At 43.9% G+C, this 19,770-nt stretch overlaps 1 protein-coding gene across 1 annotated transcript in view; it reads left to right on the top strand.

Annotated features, from left to right (window-relative positions):
• Positions 1 to 19,770, top strand: part of LOC308312411 (glycine receptor subunit beta-like) — a gene marked incomplete at both ends in the record, with an annotated part of 66,202 nt that overhangs the window by 5,712 nt on the left and 40,720 nt on the right. The window contains 2 exons of the mRNA XM_080759017.1: positions 1,031 to 1,081; positions 3,273 to 3,400. Coding sequence (XP_080615143.1) covers positions 1,031 to 1,081; positions 3,273 to 3,400 — 179 coding nt within the window. The remainder of the gene's footprint in view (positions 1 to 1,030; positions 1,082 to 3,272; positions 3,401 to 19,770) is intronic.

Genomic DNA, 19,770 nt, shown 5'->3' with positions numbered 1-19,770 from the left:
TTTGGTCGTCCATGATGTTTGAAATACGTGTTTTCACCAAGCCCGAAAGGCTGGCCAACGTTCAAGCGCTCTGTCCTACTGGTCAGAGCTGGTACTGCAGGCGTGCATTTAGCACGAGAAACCCTGTGCAGCTGGGCACCAAACTTTCAACCGATTTTCAAACGGTTTGGTTTGTTATAAACTTCAGAGACATCCGCATACTTATATGCTTTTATATGACATTTTTATAAAAAATAAAATTAAGCAGATACGCGTCCTGAATCATAGCCACGTTGATAACGTTTGTATTAAACCAATCCGTTTGTAAATCCGTCAAGATTTGAGAGAGTTATGACTATTTTTGTTTGAGCTGCCATTGAACATACTGTACATTGAACTACGTCAGAGACTCCGCCTTGAGCCATCTAGCCTTTTATATCTATGGTCACACATGGACTTCTACCTATGTTGAGAGGCTGTTAGACCCCGCCTCCCTGCTTAAAGCTGCTATATTGTCCAATGATAAAGAATATACAAAATATTAATCACGATTAATCACATGATTTGTGTAGTTAATCGCGTGATTGTAGCGATGCTACAAAAGTGTATACTGTGTCATTGGAAATCTCCCCCGACTAAACAATGGTGGGCAGATCTCCTATCTTATTGCATCCCGGGGGGGAAAGTATTGTGGATTGATGTTAACATTGTTATCATTGCTTACATTGTTATCATTCTTCTTGTTGTTTATATTTTTGGTTTGTAAATGATAATACATCATTAGGCTACAGAAATTGTATAACTGTAGGCTATGTATGAATTGTAAATAAAATATAAGTAGCAGCAGATCTGCCAAGCTATCTGCTATGGTTTTATTTGAACCCGAAAAGTATAGTTTTGGACATGAGGTTTCCACCTGACAGAGACGATATACGCGTAGTCATGACTGTTTATTAGTGGAAAAAAAAGCACCTGGGTGTTTATTATTATGTCTTAGCTCATTTCTCATCACACTCCCTCAAGGCATTCCTCTCGTGTTTGCGTTTAAAAGGTTGGCTTTGTGATGATCGAGCACAGTCATGTCCAGAGGCATTGTGTTGAGGTAATCTACCTCATGGAAGTACTGCGGCGGTATTACCGTAATCAACCTCCTTGTGAACGTGCAGTGGTGGAAAGTAAAGGAGTACATTTACTCTCCAATATCCTCACTGTCTTCATCATTGCTGTCACTATAGTAGCAAGTCATAACTTTCCTTGTTCTTTAAATAGCATGTGACATGTCAAACTAGAGGATTTTTATGATTTTGAATCCCAGAAAACACTCCTTGGGCCAAATTACGGCCATAGCCGTCATCATAAATGTGATGTCAGCACATTTTGGGCACATTTGGGCAAGCTTAGTGGCTATGGATGTTCTATTATGTCATGTAAATGTGTAAATCTTTCACAGTAGGCCATGTCATAACTTGTACTCCGTAATTTGTGGAGGGGGCAATTTGGAGAGAAAAAATAGCAGTTCTACAAGCTCAGAGCATCTTGTGAGCCTGCCTGCCTTTGCAATTTCGCTATGAGTATCTCGGCTCATAATCTTCACCACTTCTACCCATATACAGTACATGTACATGTGTGGGAACTGGGAAGTGGACGTGATATTGTTTATTTATGTTGTTGGTGTCTTATAATCCCGTAAGGGATGCGTCTTAACGACAAGACACGAAAATATAGATTCATTCATTCATGCACAATTGATTGATTGAAGATTGATTATTTTATTTCCATATCCTGCACACAAAGACACCATTTTATGCTTACCGTATGTTTATACATTCAATTACAGCTTAGAATTATTTCATACAGTAATATATTAGGCCTATACACATTGTTGACTGCAGTCTCCCAGAGGTCTAGGCCCTCTCCTGTTTTCCATCTCTCAGATTCAGATACCTTTATTTGCTGGTTCTTAAGTTGGGGTCCTGGAATCCTGCAGGGGTCCTTGAGGGAGTTCCAGGGGGTCCCCAGCTAAAGGCCAGTCCACACCAATGCAAATCCTTGCAACCATTATCCCCAATGGCAGTTGCATTGGTGTAGACAAGAGGGTAGCACAGGTCCATAAAATTGGACCCGGTACGAAACAGAACCGAGCATATTTGGACTGAACCCAATGGACTCGGATCTATAAAACTGGACACAGCCCAAACCGGTCCAAAACAGAGCCGAGAAGGATTGGATCCGGTCCAAAACAGAGCCGAGAAGGATTGGATATGATATATGATCCTTTTTTTTATCCCACGATTTTGTAACCCAGTTTTCTTTTCACCCAGTGCCAATTATCTAATGCCCCCCCCCAACCTGGGGGGGGGCAGCGGACTGACCTCATACCTCCTTCTATGCATGAGGAGTCCAAGCTGCTTCTTTTCACCTGACAGAGGGGAATTTCCCCGGCCGGACGTAGCGCGTGGAAGGGACACGTTATTCCGACCAGTTCCTTTCCCCTCCATCAGGCGCCCCGGCTGGCCAGGGGGAGGTAGTTTTAGAGACCAGGATTACGGCATGTTTTTGTGAGGGTATCTACCCTAGGGGACACGGGGAGAACATGCAAACTCCACACAGAAAGGCCCTATCGCCAACCCCCGCCTCGGGTATGGGCACTGATGACGCGGAGGAGGGAACATGCCGCCAGTGCCCACAGCGTCCCCAGTGGGAATCGAACCCAGGACCTTCTAGCTGTGAGGCGACAGCACTACCAACTGTGCCACCGTGCCCCCCGATATATGATCCTAAATCCGCCTGGGTCTTCGGACCCCCCAGGGTGTCAGATATTCTATTCTATTCTTCTATATTATGCTTATTTTCACCATGACATGAGACTGATCGTCTATAGGAGCGTCACCCCCGCCTTTCCGACGCAGCGGAGGGTTGCATAATGCAGAGAAAAACAGCTACATGTTTATTGACTTTCGTCTAGTTCAACAATCACCACAACAACAAACACAAACATGTCCTGTCAATGCAGAATCTGCAGATCGATCACAGTCCAATTTCTTATAACAAAAAACATTGCATGGATGCACCTGGCCCTGGGACGTATCCTCAGTGATATATCCCAAGGTCATCAGGGTTTCGGGTCTCTCGGACATCATACCCCCTAAAGTCCCGACTTACATCTGTTGGAACTATACTCCAGAACTACTCTGCCAGGGCTGGGAGATACGCTTCTGGCGCATGGAAGGTGTGGGTTGACTCCTGTCCGGGCCCCTCCTACGTCTCACCAGGTCCACTCCTGCTCTCACCAGGCCCAGGACCTGTGCGTTGCACCGCAGACTCCACCCGAGCAAGAAGGTGGTGCTGCGGGCTCCGCTTGCGGCTTGAATGGCCCTCCTAAGGCAGAGGCTTCTCCCGGTAGCCATTCTTTAAAGCTGCGGTTGGCCGAAATACATTTCTTTGGTTAAGATAAGTGTTAAAAAGCTCTATATTGTGATAGTACTCATTGCTATAGAGTGTTTGTTCAGTAACAGGATTCTCTGTGTCTCTCCAGCTTTGCATTAAACAGAATATGGAATTTCAGGTCAGGATACCAATGTTATCCAATCAGGACAGAGAACGCAGACTGCAGGCTACAGATTAAACTAGTGGAATTGGAAGTGATGACACAAAGAAATGAGCAGACAAAATAGGAAGTGGAACACTATAAAAAATAAGCTGAATGTATTATGGGTATTTCTCCTGATTGGCTGAAATTCGGTCACCTGCTATTTTCAGTTCATTAAATATGTATAGGTGGATCGACTGAACAAACACTCAATAACAATGATTACTATCAGAATATAGTGATTTAACGTTTTAACTAAAATCTTTGTTTTAACAAAAAACCAAAATGTACTCCTTGTATGTATACAAATGTATACCTTTAACATAGCCTGTACATAACTATTCTAAATAAAACCTCCACACACTCATCCAAGCTATTTTCTTGCTGCACTCAATCATGTTCTGTTAATGTTAAACATGAGTCATTCAATATGCAAGGACAGATATTGATTATAGCCTCTGTGTGTGTGTATGTGTGTGTGTGTGTGTGTGTGTGTGTGTGTGTGTGTGTGTGTGTGTGTGTGTGTGTGTGTGTGTTTCGGAGTCGGACACACCCACCTTGAGATTGGAATGCATTCCATTCCAAATCGCCGTGGCGTAAACACACATTATGGATTTTAGAATGTTTTGTTTTGTGTTTTTTAGAATTACAACTCACTTATGTCTATTTTTGAAGAAGAAAATTATAATAACTATACTGTATGTATAGCTCTAGCCCTGAAACATGACTGCCATGATGATTATCATGACAGTCATGACGTAACTTCACCCTATTTTTGGCACTCGCTGCATTTACAAGTTTTCCGTATATATAAACATTCAGATTTAAAATATAAAGTACTCACATTTTGTCCCACGGGTGTTAGCTAGTAGCAGCCCAAACGCTAGCACTGCTGCATCCCGCGTTCTTTAATAAAAAGCATTTTTGTCCGAGCGCCCCGGCTACTTTTTTCAAACGGGGTTCGTTTGGGAAATCCACAGTTGCACACCGGGAGCGCACTCGCCTATTAGTCTGTATTGGCAGGGCGGTCAGAGTACCTATATCGAACACACCGAGTGCCACCCTCCTCCCGACCGATAGGGGCGCGTAGTTGAAAGCCAATGGGAAAATAACAGCTCGGATAAAAATGCTTTTTATTAAACAACGCGGGATGCAGAAATTCTAATCGCTGGATCTGCTACTAACTAACACCCGTGAGACAAAATGTGAGTACTTTATATTTGAAATCTGAATGTTTATATATACGGAAAACTTGTAAATGCAGCAAGTGCCAAAAATAGGGTGAAGTTTCGTCATGACTCTCGTATGAATACGAGAGTCATTAATCATGGCTAGTATAGCTCGGATCCTCACAGGTCCTTTCGGGTAAATGCATTTAAGATGCCCTAACCGAGACCCGCAGCAATTTGGAATGGAACCGACCTTGCCCAAGGGACAAGTCAATATTTTGAACCCAGTTCTTGGTTCGGCTCTCGGGTATTCGGTCCCGGGCGGACCCGTGCTACCCTCTAGTGTGTTGGCCGGGCACCACATGGTGCCCACTGCCCAGGTCTCGTGACATCATGTGACATCATCAGGGGTGAAGATGTGGAGACCCTGATGTCATAGTAAATGTGACCTGCTGTCGCAGTAAAGCCCATATATGGAGATCCCTCATCAATGCCCAGCACATCTGACCTCAAACCTCAAACCCTTAGATCTCCATGGATATATGTCAGAACCTGTTCTGACATTCCATATGTTGATCCTTCCCCATGCATCCTTCCTCTTCGATGTCTCCTTTTTGACTGACACCTAGCTGTCCACTCAAACTCGGGCCTTCCCCAAAGTTATAAGTGCAGCCGCGCCCGGCAGCCGGTCCATTCAAATTCTAGACGGGCCAGCCCCAAAGTTATTAGTGCATGTGTTTAAGTGGTTTATGCATATCAAATAGGTTGTTGAGATTAAATACTTTCTTTGTCAGAAATGCAAACAGCACAAGGATACAGTCAGACGTGTGTGCGTGCATGCATGTGTGTTATTGCTTACTCTAAATTGCTCTGGATTAAGAGCGTCTTCTAAATGCTCACATTTTAAATTGTGTGTGGGTGTGTGTATGTGAATGTGTGTGATTGTGTATGTAATGTATGTCACAAAAAAGCCATCCCGGACACGCAAAGTGTGTTGAAATTAGGTATAGATCCTAATGTCGAGATGTAGTCGTATCAGATTGTTTTGGGAGGTCTGACGCTTTTTATTTACATTGAGATGTCAAGAGGAAATTCTGCTTGTTCTTTGACTTTCTTGATCAGTTTTGATGCAATTTTATACTGGCTCCATTAAATGGGCTTGATAAGTAACATACTGGTTGATAACACTCAATTCTGTTACTTTACTGTCAATAATTCAGTCCAAATACCGGATAATTGCCTGAGATGACTATATCATCAACTCTGACCATGAAATCATTAGCATTTAATTTTTGTTTATCAAATGTTTTTTATTTAAGACAAAAAATCACAATAAAACATGTTAACATAATCATGAATGAAATAAAATAAAGAAATCATTAGCATTAATATAATATATTATTATAAAATATTGATTCTGTTTTACCACGGTGTAATGACAGTTTATCGGAAAGCCAGATTTTGCTGAGTTCAGGCCTGAGGACTTCCTCAACTTGCATTCCGCCCACGCCTGAGACCATGAGGAGTGCTGAGTCGCCAGCGAATTAACACATTTGCAGTTACAGGCTGCTTACATGTCATTAATGTGTATATAGGGTAGGGAACAGTAAGGACCCTAGCATGCTTCCTTGGGGAACCCCACAGCTCACTGGGAGGGATGAGGACATGCATTCCATTGACAATGCATTAACCACTTCTCTACCATCAAGGTATAGGTCGGAACCGTCGGATTCGATCCAGTTTACAGAGGTGTTATCAAAACCAATCGCCTATAGCTCAGTAGAATTTAATTGGGAGTGTAGGATGCAGTGGTGTAAAGTATAGTACATTTACTCAAGTACTGTACTTAAGTAGAAAAATATATATACTGTACAAGAGTATTTTAATTTAGCTGGAGTATTTCCAATTGTCGGTAGCCTATGCAAATACTGTAGGTCTATACTTTTATATACATTTTAGCCATTTGAAAAAAGCCGATCTACAAGCTAACAAATTGTACATCTGCTATTTTCAAAGATTTGTATACATTTGAAACGTGAAATGGAACATTCTGTACAGCAGCCTATACTTTTACCTTTGTTATACTGTACCTACATTTTGATTTTGAAGCCAACATTTGTACATTGTCGATCACAGATTCTTACTCGAGTGCATTTTTTATTCTGGACTTTTACTTGATTGTTTCTACATTGCAGTAATTGCTATATTTTCAGTTTTTCTCTTTCACATAAGTACAACATGTGAGTAGTTTGGTAGGAGGATGGTACCTAGTCCTCAGCTCACAAGCTGCGTGTCCAATTATACACACTTTGACACGAGAACGAGAAGACAGCGAGAACGTTACCCTTTACAATGAATCAATAGTCCCCTCCCTCCCTCCCTCCGTCCCTCCCTCTCAGTCCCCCCTCTCTCTCATTCTAATTCCCTCTCGCTTCCTCTCTGTCCCTCGCCTCGGTCTCGCAAAGAATTATGCTGCGCTGTACTGTAGGCAGGCAGACTGAGACCAACTTGGTATTGGATCAAAGGAGGAGAGAACACGCACGCACACACACACAAACAAGGGCTTGAGAGGCGAGCGGGGTGAGTCGGATACATTACACACACCGTACGTCCAGCCGGCAAGCAGAGTGGAGAGTGGAGACGTGTGAGGAAAGCAACGAATTCCCCCGTTATGCAGTGCAAGTGCTGAGCTGTCTGTCCAAGCGGAGGTAGGTGAGCATGATCGAACTCTCTCTCTCTCTCTCTCTCTCTCTCTCTCTCTCTCTCTGCGGTAACAATGTGTGTGTGTGTGTGTGTGTTTGTGTCTGACTGTGTGTGTCTGACTCTCTCTCTGTGTGTGTGTGTGTGTGTGTGTGTGTGTGTGTGTGTGTGTGTGGGGGGGGGGGGGGGTAGGTGCGCGTGCTCGCGCTTGCGCGACACGTTACCTCAGAGGCTCAGACTCCAGGACAATGTCGTATATTCCTAGAATCATGATGACTATGGCGGTGTGTGTGTGTGTGTGTGTGTGTGTCTGTCTGTCTGTCTCGCGCGCGTGGATGTTGCATGACAGCGCACCAGGCAGCGCCAGCACGTGTATGATTGATTGCAAGAGGTGGTTAATGCCGCGATTATTTTGAGTTGCTGCAGTGTAACCGGGCTATCCAGAGTAGACCAGGACCCTGTGTGTGTGTGTGTGTGTGTGTGTGTGTGTGTGTGTGTGTGTGTGTTTTCACTGTTTTGTGTGCTGCTGTGTCATCATCACAGAGTGTTAACATTGTAGTCTAATGCTGCAGTGTGAGTCGCTGCCTCAGTCCTCATACATCTATCTCCCTATTGCTCTCTCTCTGCCTCATTTTACCTTTCTCTGACTCTCACCCCCCTGTCTGTCTGTCTGTCTGTCTGCCTGTTCTCTCGTGCGTGCATGCGTGAGCGTGTGTGTGTCTGTACGTGTGTGTAAGATATTGTGTCTGTCTCTTTGTCTCTGTCTGTCTGTCTGTCCCCCCTCTGTCTGTCTGTCCCCCCTCTGTCTGTCTGTCTGTCCCCCCTCTGTCTGTCCCCCCTCTGTCTGTCTGTCTGTCCCCCCTCTGTCTGTCTGTCTGTCTGTCCCCCCTCTGTCTGTCTGTCTGTCTGTCTGTCTGTCTGTCTGTCTGTCTGTCTCTCTCTCTCTCTCTCTCTCTCTCTCTCTCTCTCTCTCTCTCTCCTCTCTCTCTCTCTCCCCCCCCCCCCCCCCCTCTCTCTCTCTCTCTCTCTCTCTCTCTCTAATAAAGCACCCAGCCCACCTGATTCAGTGCCTGCCAGGAGCAGAGCCCACACAGTCAAAGTCAGGATGGTGCTTTAACCCTGAGCTACCCGCCGTATAACACAGCAACGACGGCTCCATTTTCACACTGAGGATTTTGCAGTGTAGGTTAACAAGACCAGCGGGGGTCCTCTCTCTCTCTCTCTCTCTCTCTCTCTCACACACACACACACACACACACACACACACACACACACACACACACACACACACACACACACACACACACAGTTTAGAGTGGGCTTTAGTTAGAAATGCTTTAATCTCAGCGCTTCTGCAGACAGTTGTTAATGACCCGAGATTGGATCGATGTTGTCACAGGCTTATGAGCACAGTGGGATCCCCCTGTGTTCATTTAACTCTGAGAGTGTTACTGTAACTATACAGGACTGTAACTCTCAGAGCTATGGAACAGTGTACGCATTTTGTAAGCATCTTGCAGTGTAGACCCATGGTTCTCAACCTGTTGGTCATGTGTCATGGTGACAGTGATAGGTGAGTTGACAGTGAGTGACAATTTAAGGAGCTTTAAGACCTTTTTAATACAAACAAGTTAAAAAGAAAATAAATAAGACCATTAGCTGGACTGTAAACCAGAAAACAATTGTCAAACTTTGGCCAAATAGCAAAAATAAATAAATACATGATAATAGCCAATCTAGTGAGCTTGTAGATGTTTTCACAATATTTATCTGTGGAACTGAGTCAAACTAAATGTAATGCCTCGACTCCTCCAATTCTGAGTGCTTGTCAGAGTGCGGGGGTCTCAGCCTGACAAGGTTGAGACTAATGGTGTATATAGCCTGTGTTGAAATATACTGTAATAGGTAGTGGAATAATTGTTCAGACTTTTGACGTGTTCAGTTTCCCATGTTGTCTGGTTGTGTTGTGGGCATGTTTTCTGTTCAGTTTCCCATGTTGTCGGGTTGTGTTGTGGGCATGTTTTCTGTTCAGTTTCCCATGTTGTCGGGTTGTGTTGTGGGCATGTTTTCTGTTCAGTTTCCCATGTTGTCGGGTTGTGTTGTGGGCATGTTTTCAGTTTCCCATGTTGTCTGGTTGTGTTGTGGGCATGTTTTCTGGCGAATAGTTTGTTTGACTTGTTGGCTCACTGACAAAACTGCAGTGGTGGGGAAAAAAACTACTCGCATGTTGACGTTTACTTAAAAGGATAGTTCAGATTTTTGAACTTAAGTTGTATGAAATACTTGCGATTAATGTAGTGGTTGCAACTGTATTAATTTATTGCCCGAGTCCCGTGGTGGGAGTTCTGCTCTGGTTTTATTGAATATTAAGTAGTTCCGGTCATTTCTGGGGGGCACTGGTGCCACGCAGTAAAAGTAAATTAATCCACAAAACCAACGTAATTTGTATTGTTGACCTATTTCTAAAATATTAGCGCAACTTTCTTCAACTTTGACCCCTCCATCAAATGGAACTATTTTTTGGGCATAGTGATATGGACACAAAAAACATAACAAGTTGCACTAATATTTAGAAATAGGTCAACAATACAAATACAGATTGTTGAGGCTGCCGTGTCCTGGTGGTCAAATCTGGCATCGCAAGACATCCGCATATAAAACGCTATTCCGTCCGCAAATGCTTCGTCTGACACGTGCGCCTTCTCTATTAGCTCCAATGTTGGTGTCAATTCAGGAAGTAGAGTGGCTTCATTCACTGGATTAGCAACTTCATTGAAATTAATAGGTCAAATTTAATAACGACCTAATCCCCTAGTCACCACCTAGTCCTGATTGGCTGCCTCCTCTCTAAGCAACCTAGTCCTCTGGCCTATGGGACTAGTGGGGCAGCAAACAACGGCATGAACAGTGCCCAGCGCTCACCGATCCATGTTCCGATACAGTTGGGAAAAAGCATTTGATTACTACATTGGCTGATATCCGCACCACTGCTGATCCAGCTGCCACTCTACTCTATGACCGCAACTCGAAGCAAGTCGACAACAGCTGCTAATGTTATGAGCTTAACTGGACGGACAGCAGGAAAGCCAGAACAGAACAGAACGTCACAAACGAACGCAAACAACGGCCGTGAGGTTGTGACACACAAATATACACGTTACTATAATAACAATAATGATAATACTAATATGGGGGCGAGAACACAACAGAGACAAGGCAGAAGAGCCTGCTGGTTAGTCAGTCAGGGACCATTCAGAAGGCTGACAAAGGGTGAATTCCACACAGAATGAGAATATTTCACGCAGATAAAGCAACCCCTTTTTGCCTCAGAACAAAGTCGATTCATAATTGTGAATACAACGTTTATGAATCAGGCTACATGGATGGCTTTGATGGGACTTTTTTTGACGGTGCTTTTTCATAAGGTTTATTCCAGGTCATGCTCCCTGGCTATAGGAAGTGTTTGATGATGTTCACACATCCACAGACACAAACCTTTCATCTCTCATGCCAGTACTGAAATTCCAGTCGGCATGGCTGCTCTGGGAAAAATACTCTCGTTTCTTAAGTAAAAGTATCAAAAGCCTACTGCAATGTAGAAATGCTCTGTTACAACTTACAAGTACAAGTCTGGTAATCACTCAGTCAATCAGCTCAGGTGGGTTTTGTAATTATAATCCAAATCTACCAAGTAACTAGTAACTAAAGTTCAGTCAGATAACTCCCAAATAGATTTAACTAATATCTTACTATACATAAATGCGCCACGTTTCTGTGTGCGTGCGTGTGTGTACGGTTGTAATGCACGTAACTCGAGAACCGTTTGCCCCACCGACTTCAAATTCGACACACACGTTCCACACCCCCGCAGGGAGTGCAGTGCCCGGTATTTTTCTCCCTGCTCTGCACAATTAAACACCATCATTAAACATTAAGAGCAGGGAGATATGGTGCTCGGGTAGGGGTGGAAGCAAACATCACATAACAACCAGGAACCACATGCAGAAGGAAGGCAGGAAGACACATGTGGGTCTTCCAAACACTGTATACACCCACAAAGTAATGCTGCATATTAACTCCACGAGTATATCTACTGAACTGACTCTGCAAGCTACGTATCATTTTTCAAAGATTTCTAGTGGATTCAAAAGTAAAAATGTTTGCCTGTGAGATATAGTAAAGTAAAAGTATTGAAATAGTATTGGCCTACCTCCAAATAAAAGTACAGTAGGCTACTTGAGTAAATGTACTTTTTTTACACCACTGGTCGGTCTGTCTGTCGGTCGGTCGGCCTGCCTGCCTGCCTGCCTGTCTTCCGGAGCTAATCTCACAAACCACTGGACCGATCGGCACCTCATTTATTGTGCATACACTTCCAGTATAGGCCACAGAACTACATGTTATTATTATTTTATTTGACTTGCCAAAAGGGCTCAGGTGGGGATGAAACCATGCCCAGATGTGGAGTCATGTCATGAATATGTCATAGACATATAGATGACTAGTCACAGTCTAGATCAGCATACATGTCACTGACTAAAACTATTCTTGGACTAACATTAGGCAAACAGCCGTGCTTGATTGGCTATTTGTGGGAATTGGCAATTGGGTCAGCAACGTACTGTATGTAGTTGAAATTTAATATTTCAAGAAGTATAGAATAATTATTATAATTATGATTTTTATAAAAAATACCTGGCTAATCCTAAAGGAGATGAACATTTTGAAGCATGGACAAAGCTGCGTCTAGATGAATGATTGGTGTAGCTAGAGTGTGTCAATGTTTTGAGGAGAATATATGAATAAGAAATGGCTTTATGTGGGTCTCAGACTTTGTGTGATCATGTCTATGATGCCAGTTGTCACAGATGTATATGACGTGATCTCTGTCCAGTGGAAATGGTAAATGGTGCATTTATATAGCGCCTTTATCCAAGGCACTTTACATAGATTGTGCATTACATTCACCCATTCACACACCGATGGCAGCAGAAACCATGCAAGGCACCAACCAGCACATCAGGAGCAATTTGGGGTTCAGTGTCTTGCTCAAGCCTCAAGGACACTTCGACAAATAAAACGTCTGGGTTTCCGAGGCTACTTCGACACTAACTCTGGGGGAGCCCGGGTTCGAACTGGCAACCTTGCGGTTCTCATCCAGCGGTTACCATCCAGCCACCGCCGCCCCTGAGCCACCGCCGCCACTTATTATGGAAAACCTCGGAAACCTCATTATGCCTCAAAAAAATCCCCCAAAAATATCTTATCTTTTATGCCCATTAGTGCTGTCAGAACGAATTTCATAATATGAAAGAAATTTGAATATTAAAAAATATATATATATTCGAAAGCTAAAATTGCCATTCGAATGGAGCTTTTATCATTTATTAATTATATTTAATATTTTTATTTTGTTTTATGTTATTTTATCCGCTCACTAAATGTATTGAGTAACTAATCTACCGCTGTGAAATCTCCCCGGCCGCTTCCACTGCATGTGAAAAGGTGCACGTCCGGTCATGTCGCAGAAGAGGTCATTGATTGGCTAACGTAGGGCCAGATTTCAGGGTAAGCCAATCAGAGACAGTCTACAGGGTGGGCGGGCTTACTGGCTGTTGTAAACAGTAACCTGCTTTGGAGTCCCCAAAGCAGCTATTCCTCCAAAACCCAAATATGTACGAGCTGCGTTCGCTTCCCGCGTTTGCGCGTCTTACTGGTTATTATTAGATAGGAAGTCGAAGATCCATGCCCCACCCGGCTCTGCAATACCCGTTGTACCCGTGTCAGAGTACCCGTTCCACCATCATCCACCGTCCATTGTCTTTGTCCCCTTTATGCCCATATATGGAGATTTCTGTATCTGTTTCTCTGTGTCCCTTTATTTCTATATATGGAGTTCTGTGTCAGGCATTTATTTATTTAGCGAATGCAAAGTCCTTAAGCCAAGCGTCAGCCTCCTGCTCTGCTGTATGGAGGGTGACTAATCCTCCTCCCAGTCTTTGGTGAGGACAAACTTAAATCATGTGCTCCATAGTTTGTGCTCCTCCGGTTGGTCAGCAGCAGGGCTCCCAACTTTCAGAAAAAGCCAAGAATGTGACTTTAGTGTTTTAATGCGCTCGACGCAAAAAAAATCACACCCGTCTGAAGTGAGTGATGCAACTCTGTGTGGGGGTCCCCGGGGGTCTCCCCGGAACATCCAGACCCCCAAGAACGCACGCGCCCAGGGGGCCTGGCCGGTTCCGCTGTGCTGTTTTCATTCTCAGACCCAGCCAGCCAGCCACACACATGGCTCCGAAAGGGAGTGCAGGTTGCACCACTCAAAAAAATCCTAAAACAGGCCTATATGAACATGCCACATCAACATATTTGTGGATATATTGTTTTTGTTTTTGCTTAAACTGCAAAAGAAAATTATATCTGCATATGATGCTGAATAATAACCCACATTTTTAATAATAGCATTTAACAAAATGAGTGAAAGAGTTGCACTAGGTGAAGAAATGGTCATTCTCCTATTGGTCATATGGTGCCTATGTCTCCTATTAAATATCCATATTGGTTTACATAAAAGTCAGACTTTTAAAAACATATTCTGATAAAACAGACAAATTCACAAATGAATCACCCACCTCAGTGGAACATTCTCTGTCTGTCTGTCTGAAAAAGAAAAGAAAACATTTCACTGTCACTATGACACATTCATTCACCCCATAATCTCAGTGGAAATTGGGGAATATGTTGTGAAATAAAAAGTCAGATTCTAAAACTGGAATTTGGGAAAAAACCTTATTTTTACATTTTCTTAGTTCAAACCATCCAATGATTTCCCCATGCCCACACTAAGTTGTGGTCTCTCTGTCTCTCTCTCTCTCTCTCTCTCTCTCTCTCTCTGAACAGAACTAACGAGTCGCAATGCGGCCCCTCCCCCTTCACACACACACACACACACACACACACACACACACACACACACACACACACACACACACACACACTTTGTCCCTATAATGTGCGTCTGGCACCGTTCCTCATCTCACGCAAGAGACGCCACACACCAAATATATATATAGAAGAGAGATAGTCACTTGTTGTGGAGGCTATATTGTCTTCCATGAAAAATATTTCGAAGCGATGTTATACTCTGCATGGCTCATTTCCATGCGTCACAGTCAGGGACCCTGCTGACGAGTTGGAGGTTACCCTACTACACTACTGCATATAACAGCACTGCATTATCTCATGCAGATCGGCTACTCTGCCGTTTGTGAGGACACGTGGGCACGCGGAGCTGCGGAGAAAATTGTTATTATGAGAGCCGGCTTGGCTTTTTTGGCACATTATATGCCCCCCTCGGCGTGCGTATTGTGTGTGCGTGAGAAATGGTGGGTGTGGCGTGAGTGCGTGTGAAAGACGTCTCATGCGTGAGTCTCACGCTGAATGTGTGAGAGTTGGCAGGCCTGGCAGAGTTTGAATAATTGCTGCTGTTGCCGAGAGCAGAGAGCACTTTTGTGAGCTTCAGTATGAGGCCTTTGTGCCAGTCAGTATCATAGGCAGCTGTGAGGTCAAGAACCACAGTCCCTGTCTTTAGTCTGTTCTCGAAACCATTTTTAATGAAGGTGGTTAGGGCCAGGGTCAATGTCTTTTGTTCTATCATATTATTAATTTTACTATTTTCTCTCTTGCCTTTTACTCTTCCTTTAACTGCAACGTTGAGAACTCAGAGCAAATAATTTTACCACTACTGTGTGATGTGGTAATACATTTAATTAATTGATGACTGGCTGTCTGGCTTACTGACTGACTGACTGACTGACTGATGGGAAGAGTCTAGTCGATGACGCCTTCTGTGCCCACATCTGCACAATCTGAGCTCAAATGACTTGCAGTATACATGTAACAATAAGGTCAAAGTTAAATGAATTATTCCAAAATGCATAGAATGTATATGTGATCAGGCAATTTGTAGGACGCTACTAATGACGTAAGTGTCCACACGAAATCTATACAGTACCATTGATGGGTTCAGTGGTTTTGCGAGATTAGCTCTAGCTAGACACACAGACAGACCCTCTTATAGTAACTAGAACGGCCAACACATATTCTGAATTCTGAACACGTTTGCCAGAGATAGCTTAATGCTATAAAGCAGCAGAGATGTGGGGCTCCGTCCAAAGAGTTAATGCATACTGGTGATTCTGAGATGACACATCATAATTCACTGTGTCTGACACACAGAGAGAGAGAGAGAGAGAGAGAGAGAGAGAGAGTAGTAATTCAGTGTGTGTCTATCGGTCGCAACAATAATATATGATATATTTTAGAACCTGTTCTGACATTCCATATGTTGATCCTTCCCCATCCATCCTTCCTCTTCAATGTCTCCTTTTTGACTTATACCTGTTAACATGCCCACCATAGGCGGCAGGTGTGTTTTACCTTTGGGTAGGCTATAGAATTGCATTGGGGGGGACAATTCTTTTTTTGGGGCAGGCCCGCCTGTCCATTCAAACTCTAGACGGGCCTGCCCGAAAGTTATTAGTGCAGCTGCGCCCAGCAGCCAGAGAAAACTCCGTTCTCAGGCCCGAAAATTAAGGCCCGGCCCTACCTGGGCCCCCATCAAACACTCAAGACACTGCCCCCGCTGCCACCCTTAGATCTCCATATACAGTATATGGTCAGCTCCATACAGTGGCAGTGGCAATGGCATATACTATATGCCATATACTGTTGACCTGTTCTGACATTCCACATGTTGATCTGACCTCATCAAACCCTGTACACTCAAGATATGCGCCATATATGGCCAGTACAGAATTCATTCCATGTTGATCTGACCCCCCATGCCAAAGCGCCAGTGCTCACCCAGCAGTCTGCCGTCAACAAGGCGGACGCATGCATGCGACCCCGCCCTTTAGGCCGAGGTCACTTCTCACCCTCAGGCGTCTTACTGGTACGTGTATAAAGCCAGGTGTCATCACTTTGATCACATTAAATGAACTGGACAGCGTGTTACGCAAGACAACCCACACATGTTGAAGGTTCATTCTTTTATTCAAATACATGTGATTATCATTGCTGTCGGGCAGAAACCGCCTATCTCCATATTTTAACTTTTTGTGTAAATTTAACGCCCCACTTGTACACTGAGTACACAGTGACGTGGTCCTCAAATGCTTTCATGTCAAGGACCCCCAAATTGACACTTATTAGACCGCAGAGACCCATTTGAAAAGATATGCCAAGTACCCATATGGCTATAGAGCGTCGCAGTCCCGCCCCCTCGAGAGACCCGGAAAAGAAATCCCCGTTAATTTTCCTCATAGACTTTTCAGAAAGTATTTATTTAAAGACAATTTGTTTTTCTTCTTTGTAATTATTTGTTTAGTCCAAAATATTGTGTTTGTTGTCATGATTTGTCAGACAAGAGTTGGCTTATAAGGTCTTTAAATAAATACGCTCTATAGCAACACAGCTGCGTAAGTCTGACCTCATAGTACACAGTGATGTAAGCAACACAGCTGCATAAAGGCTGGCCTTATAGTACACAGTGATGTAAGCAACACAGCTGAAGCTAATCACATTAATAATGGGGGTTGTTAAGCCAAGTGCAAAAAGTGCCAACCAGTGATTCATGACGCTGGGAGTTGCGACTGGCAGCCACTTGCAACAGAATACCTTTGCCACCGACTGCCGTTTCCATAGCAACGTTATAGTCACAGTCCCTCCGGGGTATGGGATATAAACAGCAGACCGACAGTCCATCCCAAAAACTAGACTGGTAGACCCCCCGGTAGCGCAGGCTGCACAGTCTCTCGTCGGTAGTACATTTTCTATACTCACCAAAACAAAGACGGTTGTATTGTGTTGTGTTGGATTTTTCTATTGATAAACTCATTGATTTCTGTATGTTTATAGTCTGTCATTGTTTTCTGCATGTTTAATAGTGTGTCATTGTTTTTTGTATGTTTATAGCGTGTCATTGATTTCTGTATGTTTATAGTCCGTGATAAAAAGCAGCTTCTTTCAATCGGGACTATACTGGCCAAGGTTAAACCTTATCTCCCACCCAAACAGCTGGAGATGGCAATCATGCTTTTATATCCCCCAGACTGGACTACTGCAACTCCCGCCTCTATTGACTCCTCACTCAGGCGCCTGCAGTTAGTTGGTGCAAAACACGGCTGCTCGCCTCCTCACTACAGGCACAAACAAGTGAGAGCATAACCCCAGTTTTAGCTGCACTGACTGCACTGGCTCCCTGTCACTTTCAGAATAGAAGATTATTTATTTACCTTTAAATCTTTGCACGGCCTGGCCCCTTTATATTTGTTAACCTCACTTTGTGTCTTGATCGGTTTGTTGTATGTGATGTTGCACGTGTGTGTGTGTGTGTGTGATCACAGAGCTGTACATGGTAAATGGTGCATTTACTATATAGCGCCTTTATCCAAGGCACTTCACATACAGTACATGCATTACATTCATCCATTCACGCACACATTCATACAACGATGGCAGCTGAAACCATGCAAGGCACCAAGTTGCTCATCGCTGAGCAGTTAGGGGTTCAGAGTCTTGCTCAAGGACACTTGGACACTAACTCTGGGGGAGCCTATGGGTGCCCCTGAGCCACCGCCCCTCATGCTTGTGCTCGTCTCCGATTGGTTATAACTTTTGATACATGATGGCAATTATGGAGCAAACAAGTGTGTAAAAACACATTTCACACACTTATTTGCATCTCTAAAGCAGTGATGTGACGATAGAGCTGATTCTGAAAAGCGGAGCAGCTGGGACTGTTTTTAGTAGGCTACATTTAAGTACTGTACTTAAGTACAGTTTTTGTACTTTACTTGAGTCCACTATATTTATTTGTTACTTTGTACATTTTGATTATTATTCCAAAACATACTTTAACGACTTCAGCCATTTTCAAAATAGCAAATCTACAAGCTCACGATGTGTCGCATCACAATGCATTGTGAGCTTGTAGATGCGCTATTTCCAAATCGTATATTGACATTTTAAATTAGATATTCTGCATAATGAATACTTTTACTTTTGGTGCTTTAAGTACATTTTTATGCAAATACTTTTCTCAAGTACATTTTGAATTCCGGACCTGTACTTGTAACAGAGTATTTCTATATTGCAGTATTGGTACTTTTACTTAGTAAAACATTTCAGTAATTTTTCACCACTGAAAACACGCATTATTCATTTGTTAAGCTGCAGCTGCGTTGCATACTAGCCTGCCATGTGTTTAATTTGCTTTGACTGCACGGTTTGCAGACGAGTGCACGGCGGCTGGGATGAGGATCAGCGTCTCCAAATCTGAGGCCATGTTTCTCAGCAGGAAACCGGTGGATTGTGCAGTCCGGGTAGGGAATGAGGCATTACCCCAGGTGAAGGAGTTCAAGAATCTCGGGGTCTTGTTCGCGACGGAGAAGGAGATCAGCCGGAGAATCGGAGCGGCAGGCGCGGTATTGCAGTCGCTGTACCGCACTGTTGTGACGAAAAGAGACTTGAGCTAGAAGGCAAAGCTCTCCGTCTACCGAGCAATCTTCGTTCCTACTCTCACCTATGGTCATGAAGTGTGGGTCATGACCGAAAGAATAAGGTTGTGAATACAAGCAACGTGTGGCTGGCTCCACCGCTGCTCCTTCGCCTGGAAAAGAGCCGGCTGAAGTGGTTCAGGCCTCTGGTTAGGATGCCTTTCGGGCGCTTCCCTAGGGAGGTCCTTGACGCACGTCCCACTGGGAGGAGACCCCGGGGCAGACCAAGGCGCAGTTGGAGGAAACACATCGACTCACTGGCCTTGGAACGTCTCGCAATCCCCCAGGAGGAAGTCACTAATGTTGCTCTGGAGAGGGAAGTCTGGAGCACTCTGGTGGAGCTGTTGCCCCCGCGACCCGACTACGGATAAGCGGTTGAAGATGGATGGATGCATGGTTAATGGAATAGTTTTGTGTCTCACCACTGACAGATTGCATTTTAGGAGATGCATGGTTTCTACTGCCAGAAGACATGCAGCTTCTAATACGGTACCTGATGTGAATTTCAACATCTAACTGCTACAATCCAATCTGTTCCAATCTAATCTAAAACCGTGATCTACACAGATCTGGGACGGAGATCTCACTTGAAAACGAGTCATGCTGCGGGGACAGAACACATTTATCTTTCTGCATTTCTGTACGAATGTTTGTTCGCATTCCTCGTTTCACTTTGTGTGTGTGTGTGTGTGTGTGTGTGTGTGTGTGTGTGTGTGTGTAAATGCAGACTTGGGATTTGTAATACTTTAATAAGTCAGCCATGTAAACAAACGGATAG

This window comes from Protomyctophum bolini (assembly GCF_963924005.1).
Source record: "Protomyctophum bolini genome assembly, chromosome: 3".
In the NCBI taxonomy this organism is placed as follows: Eukaryota; Metazoa; Chordata; class Actinopteri; order Myctophiformes; family Myctophidae; genus Protomyctophum; species Protomyctophum bolini.
Note: the sequence above shows the minus strand (reverse complement) of the source record. Positions and strands in the feature narration are given on the sequence as shown.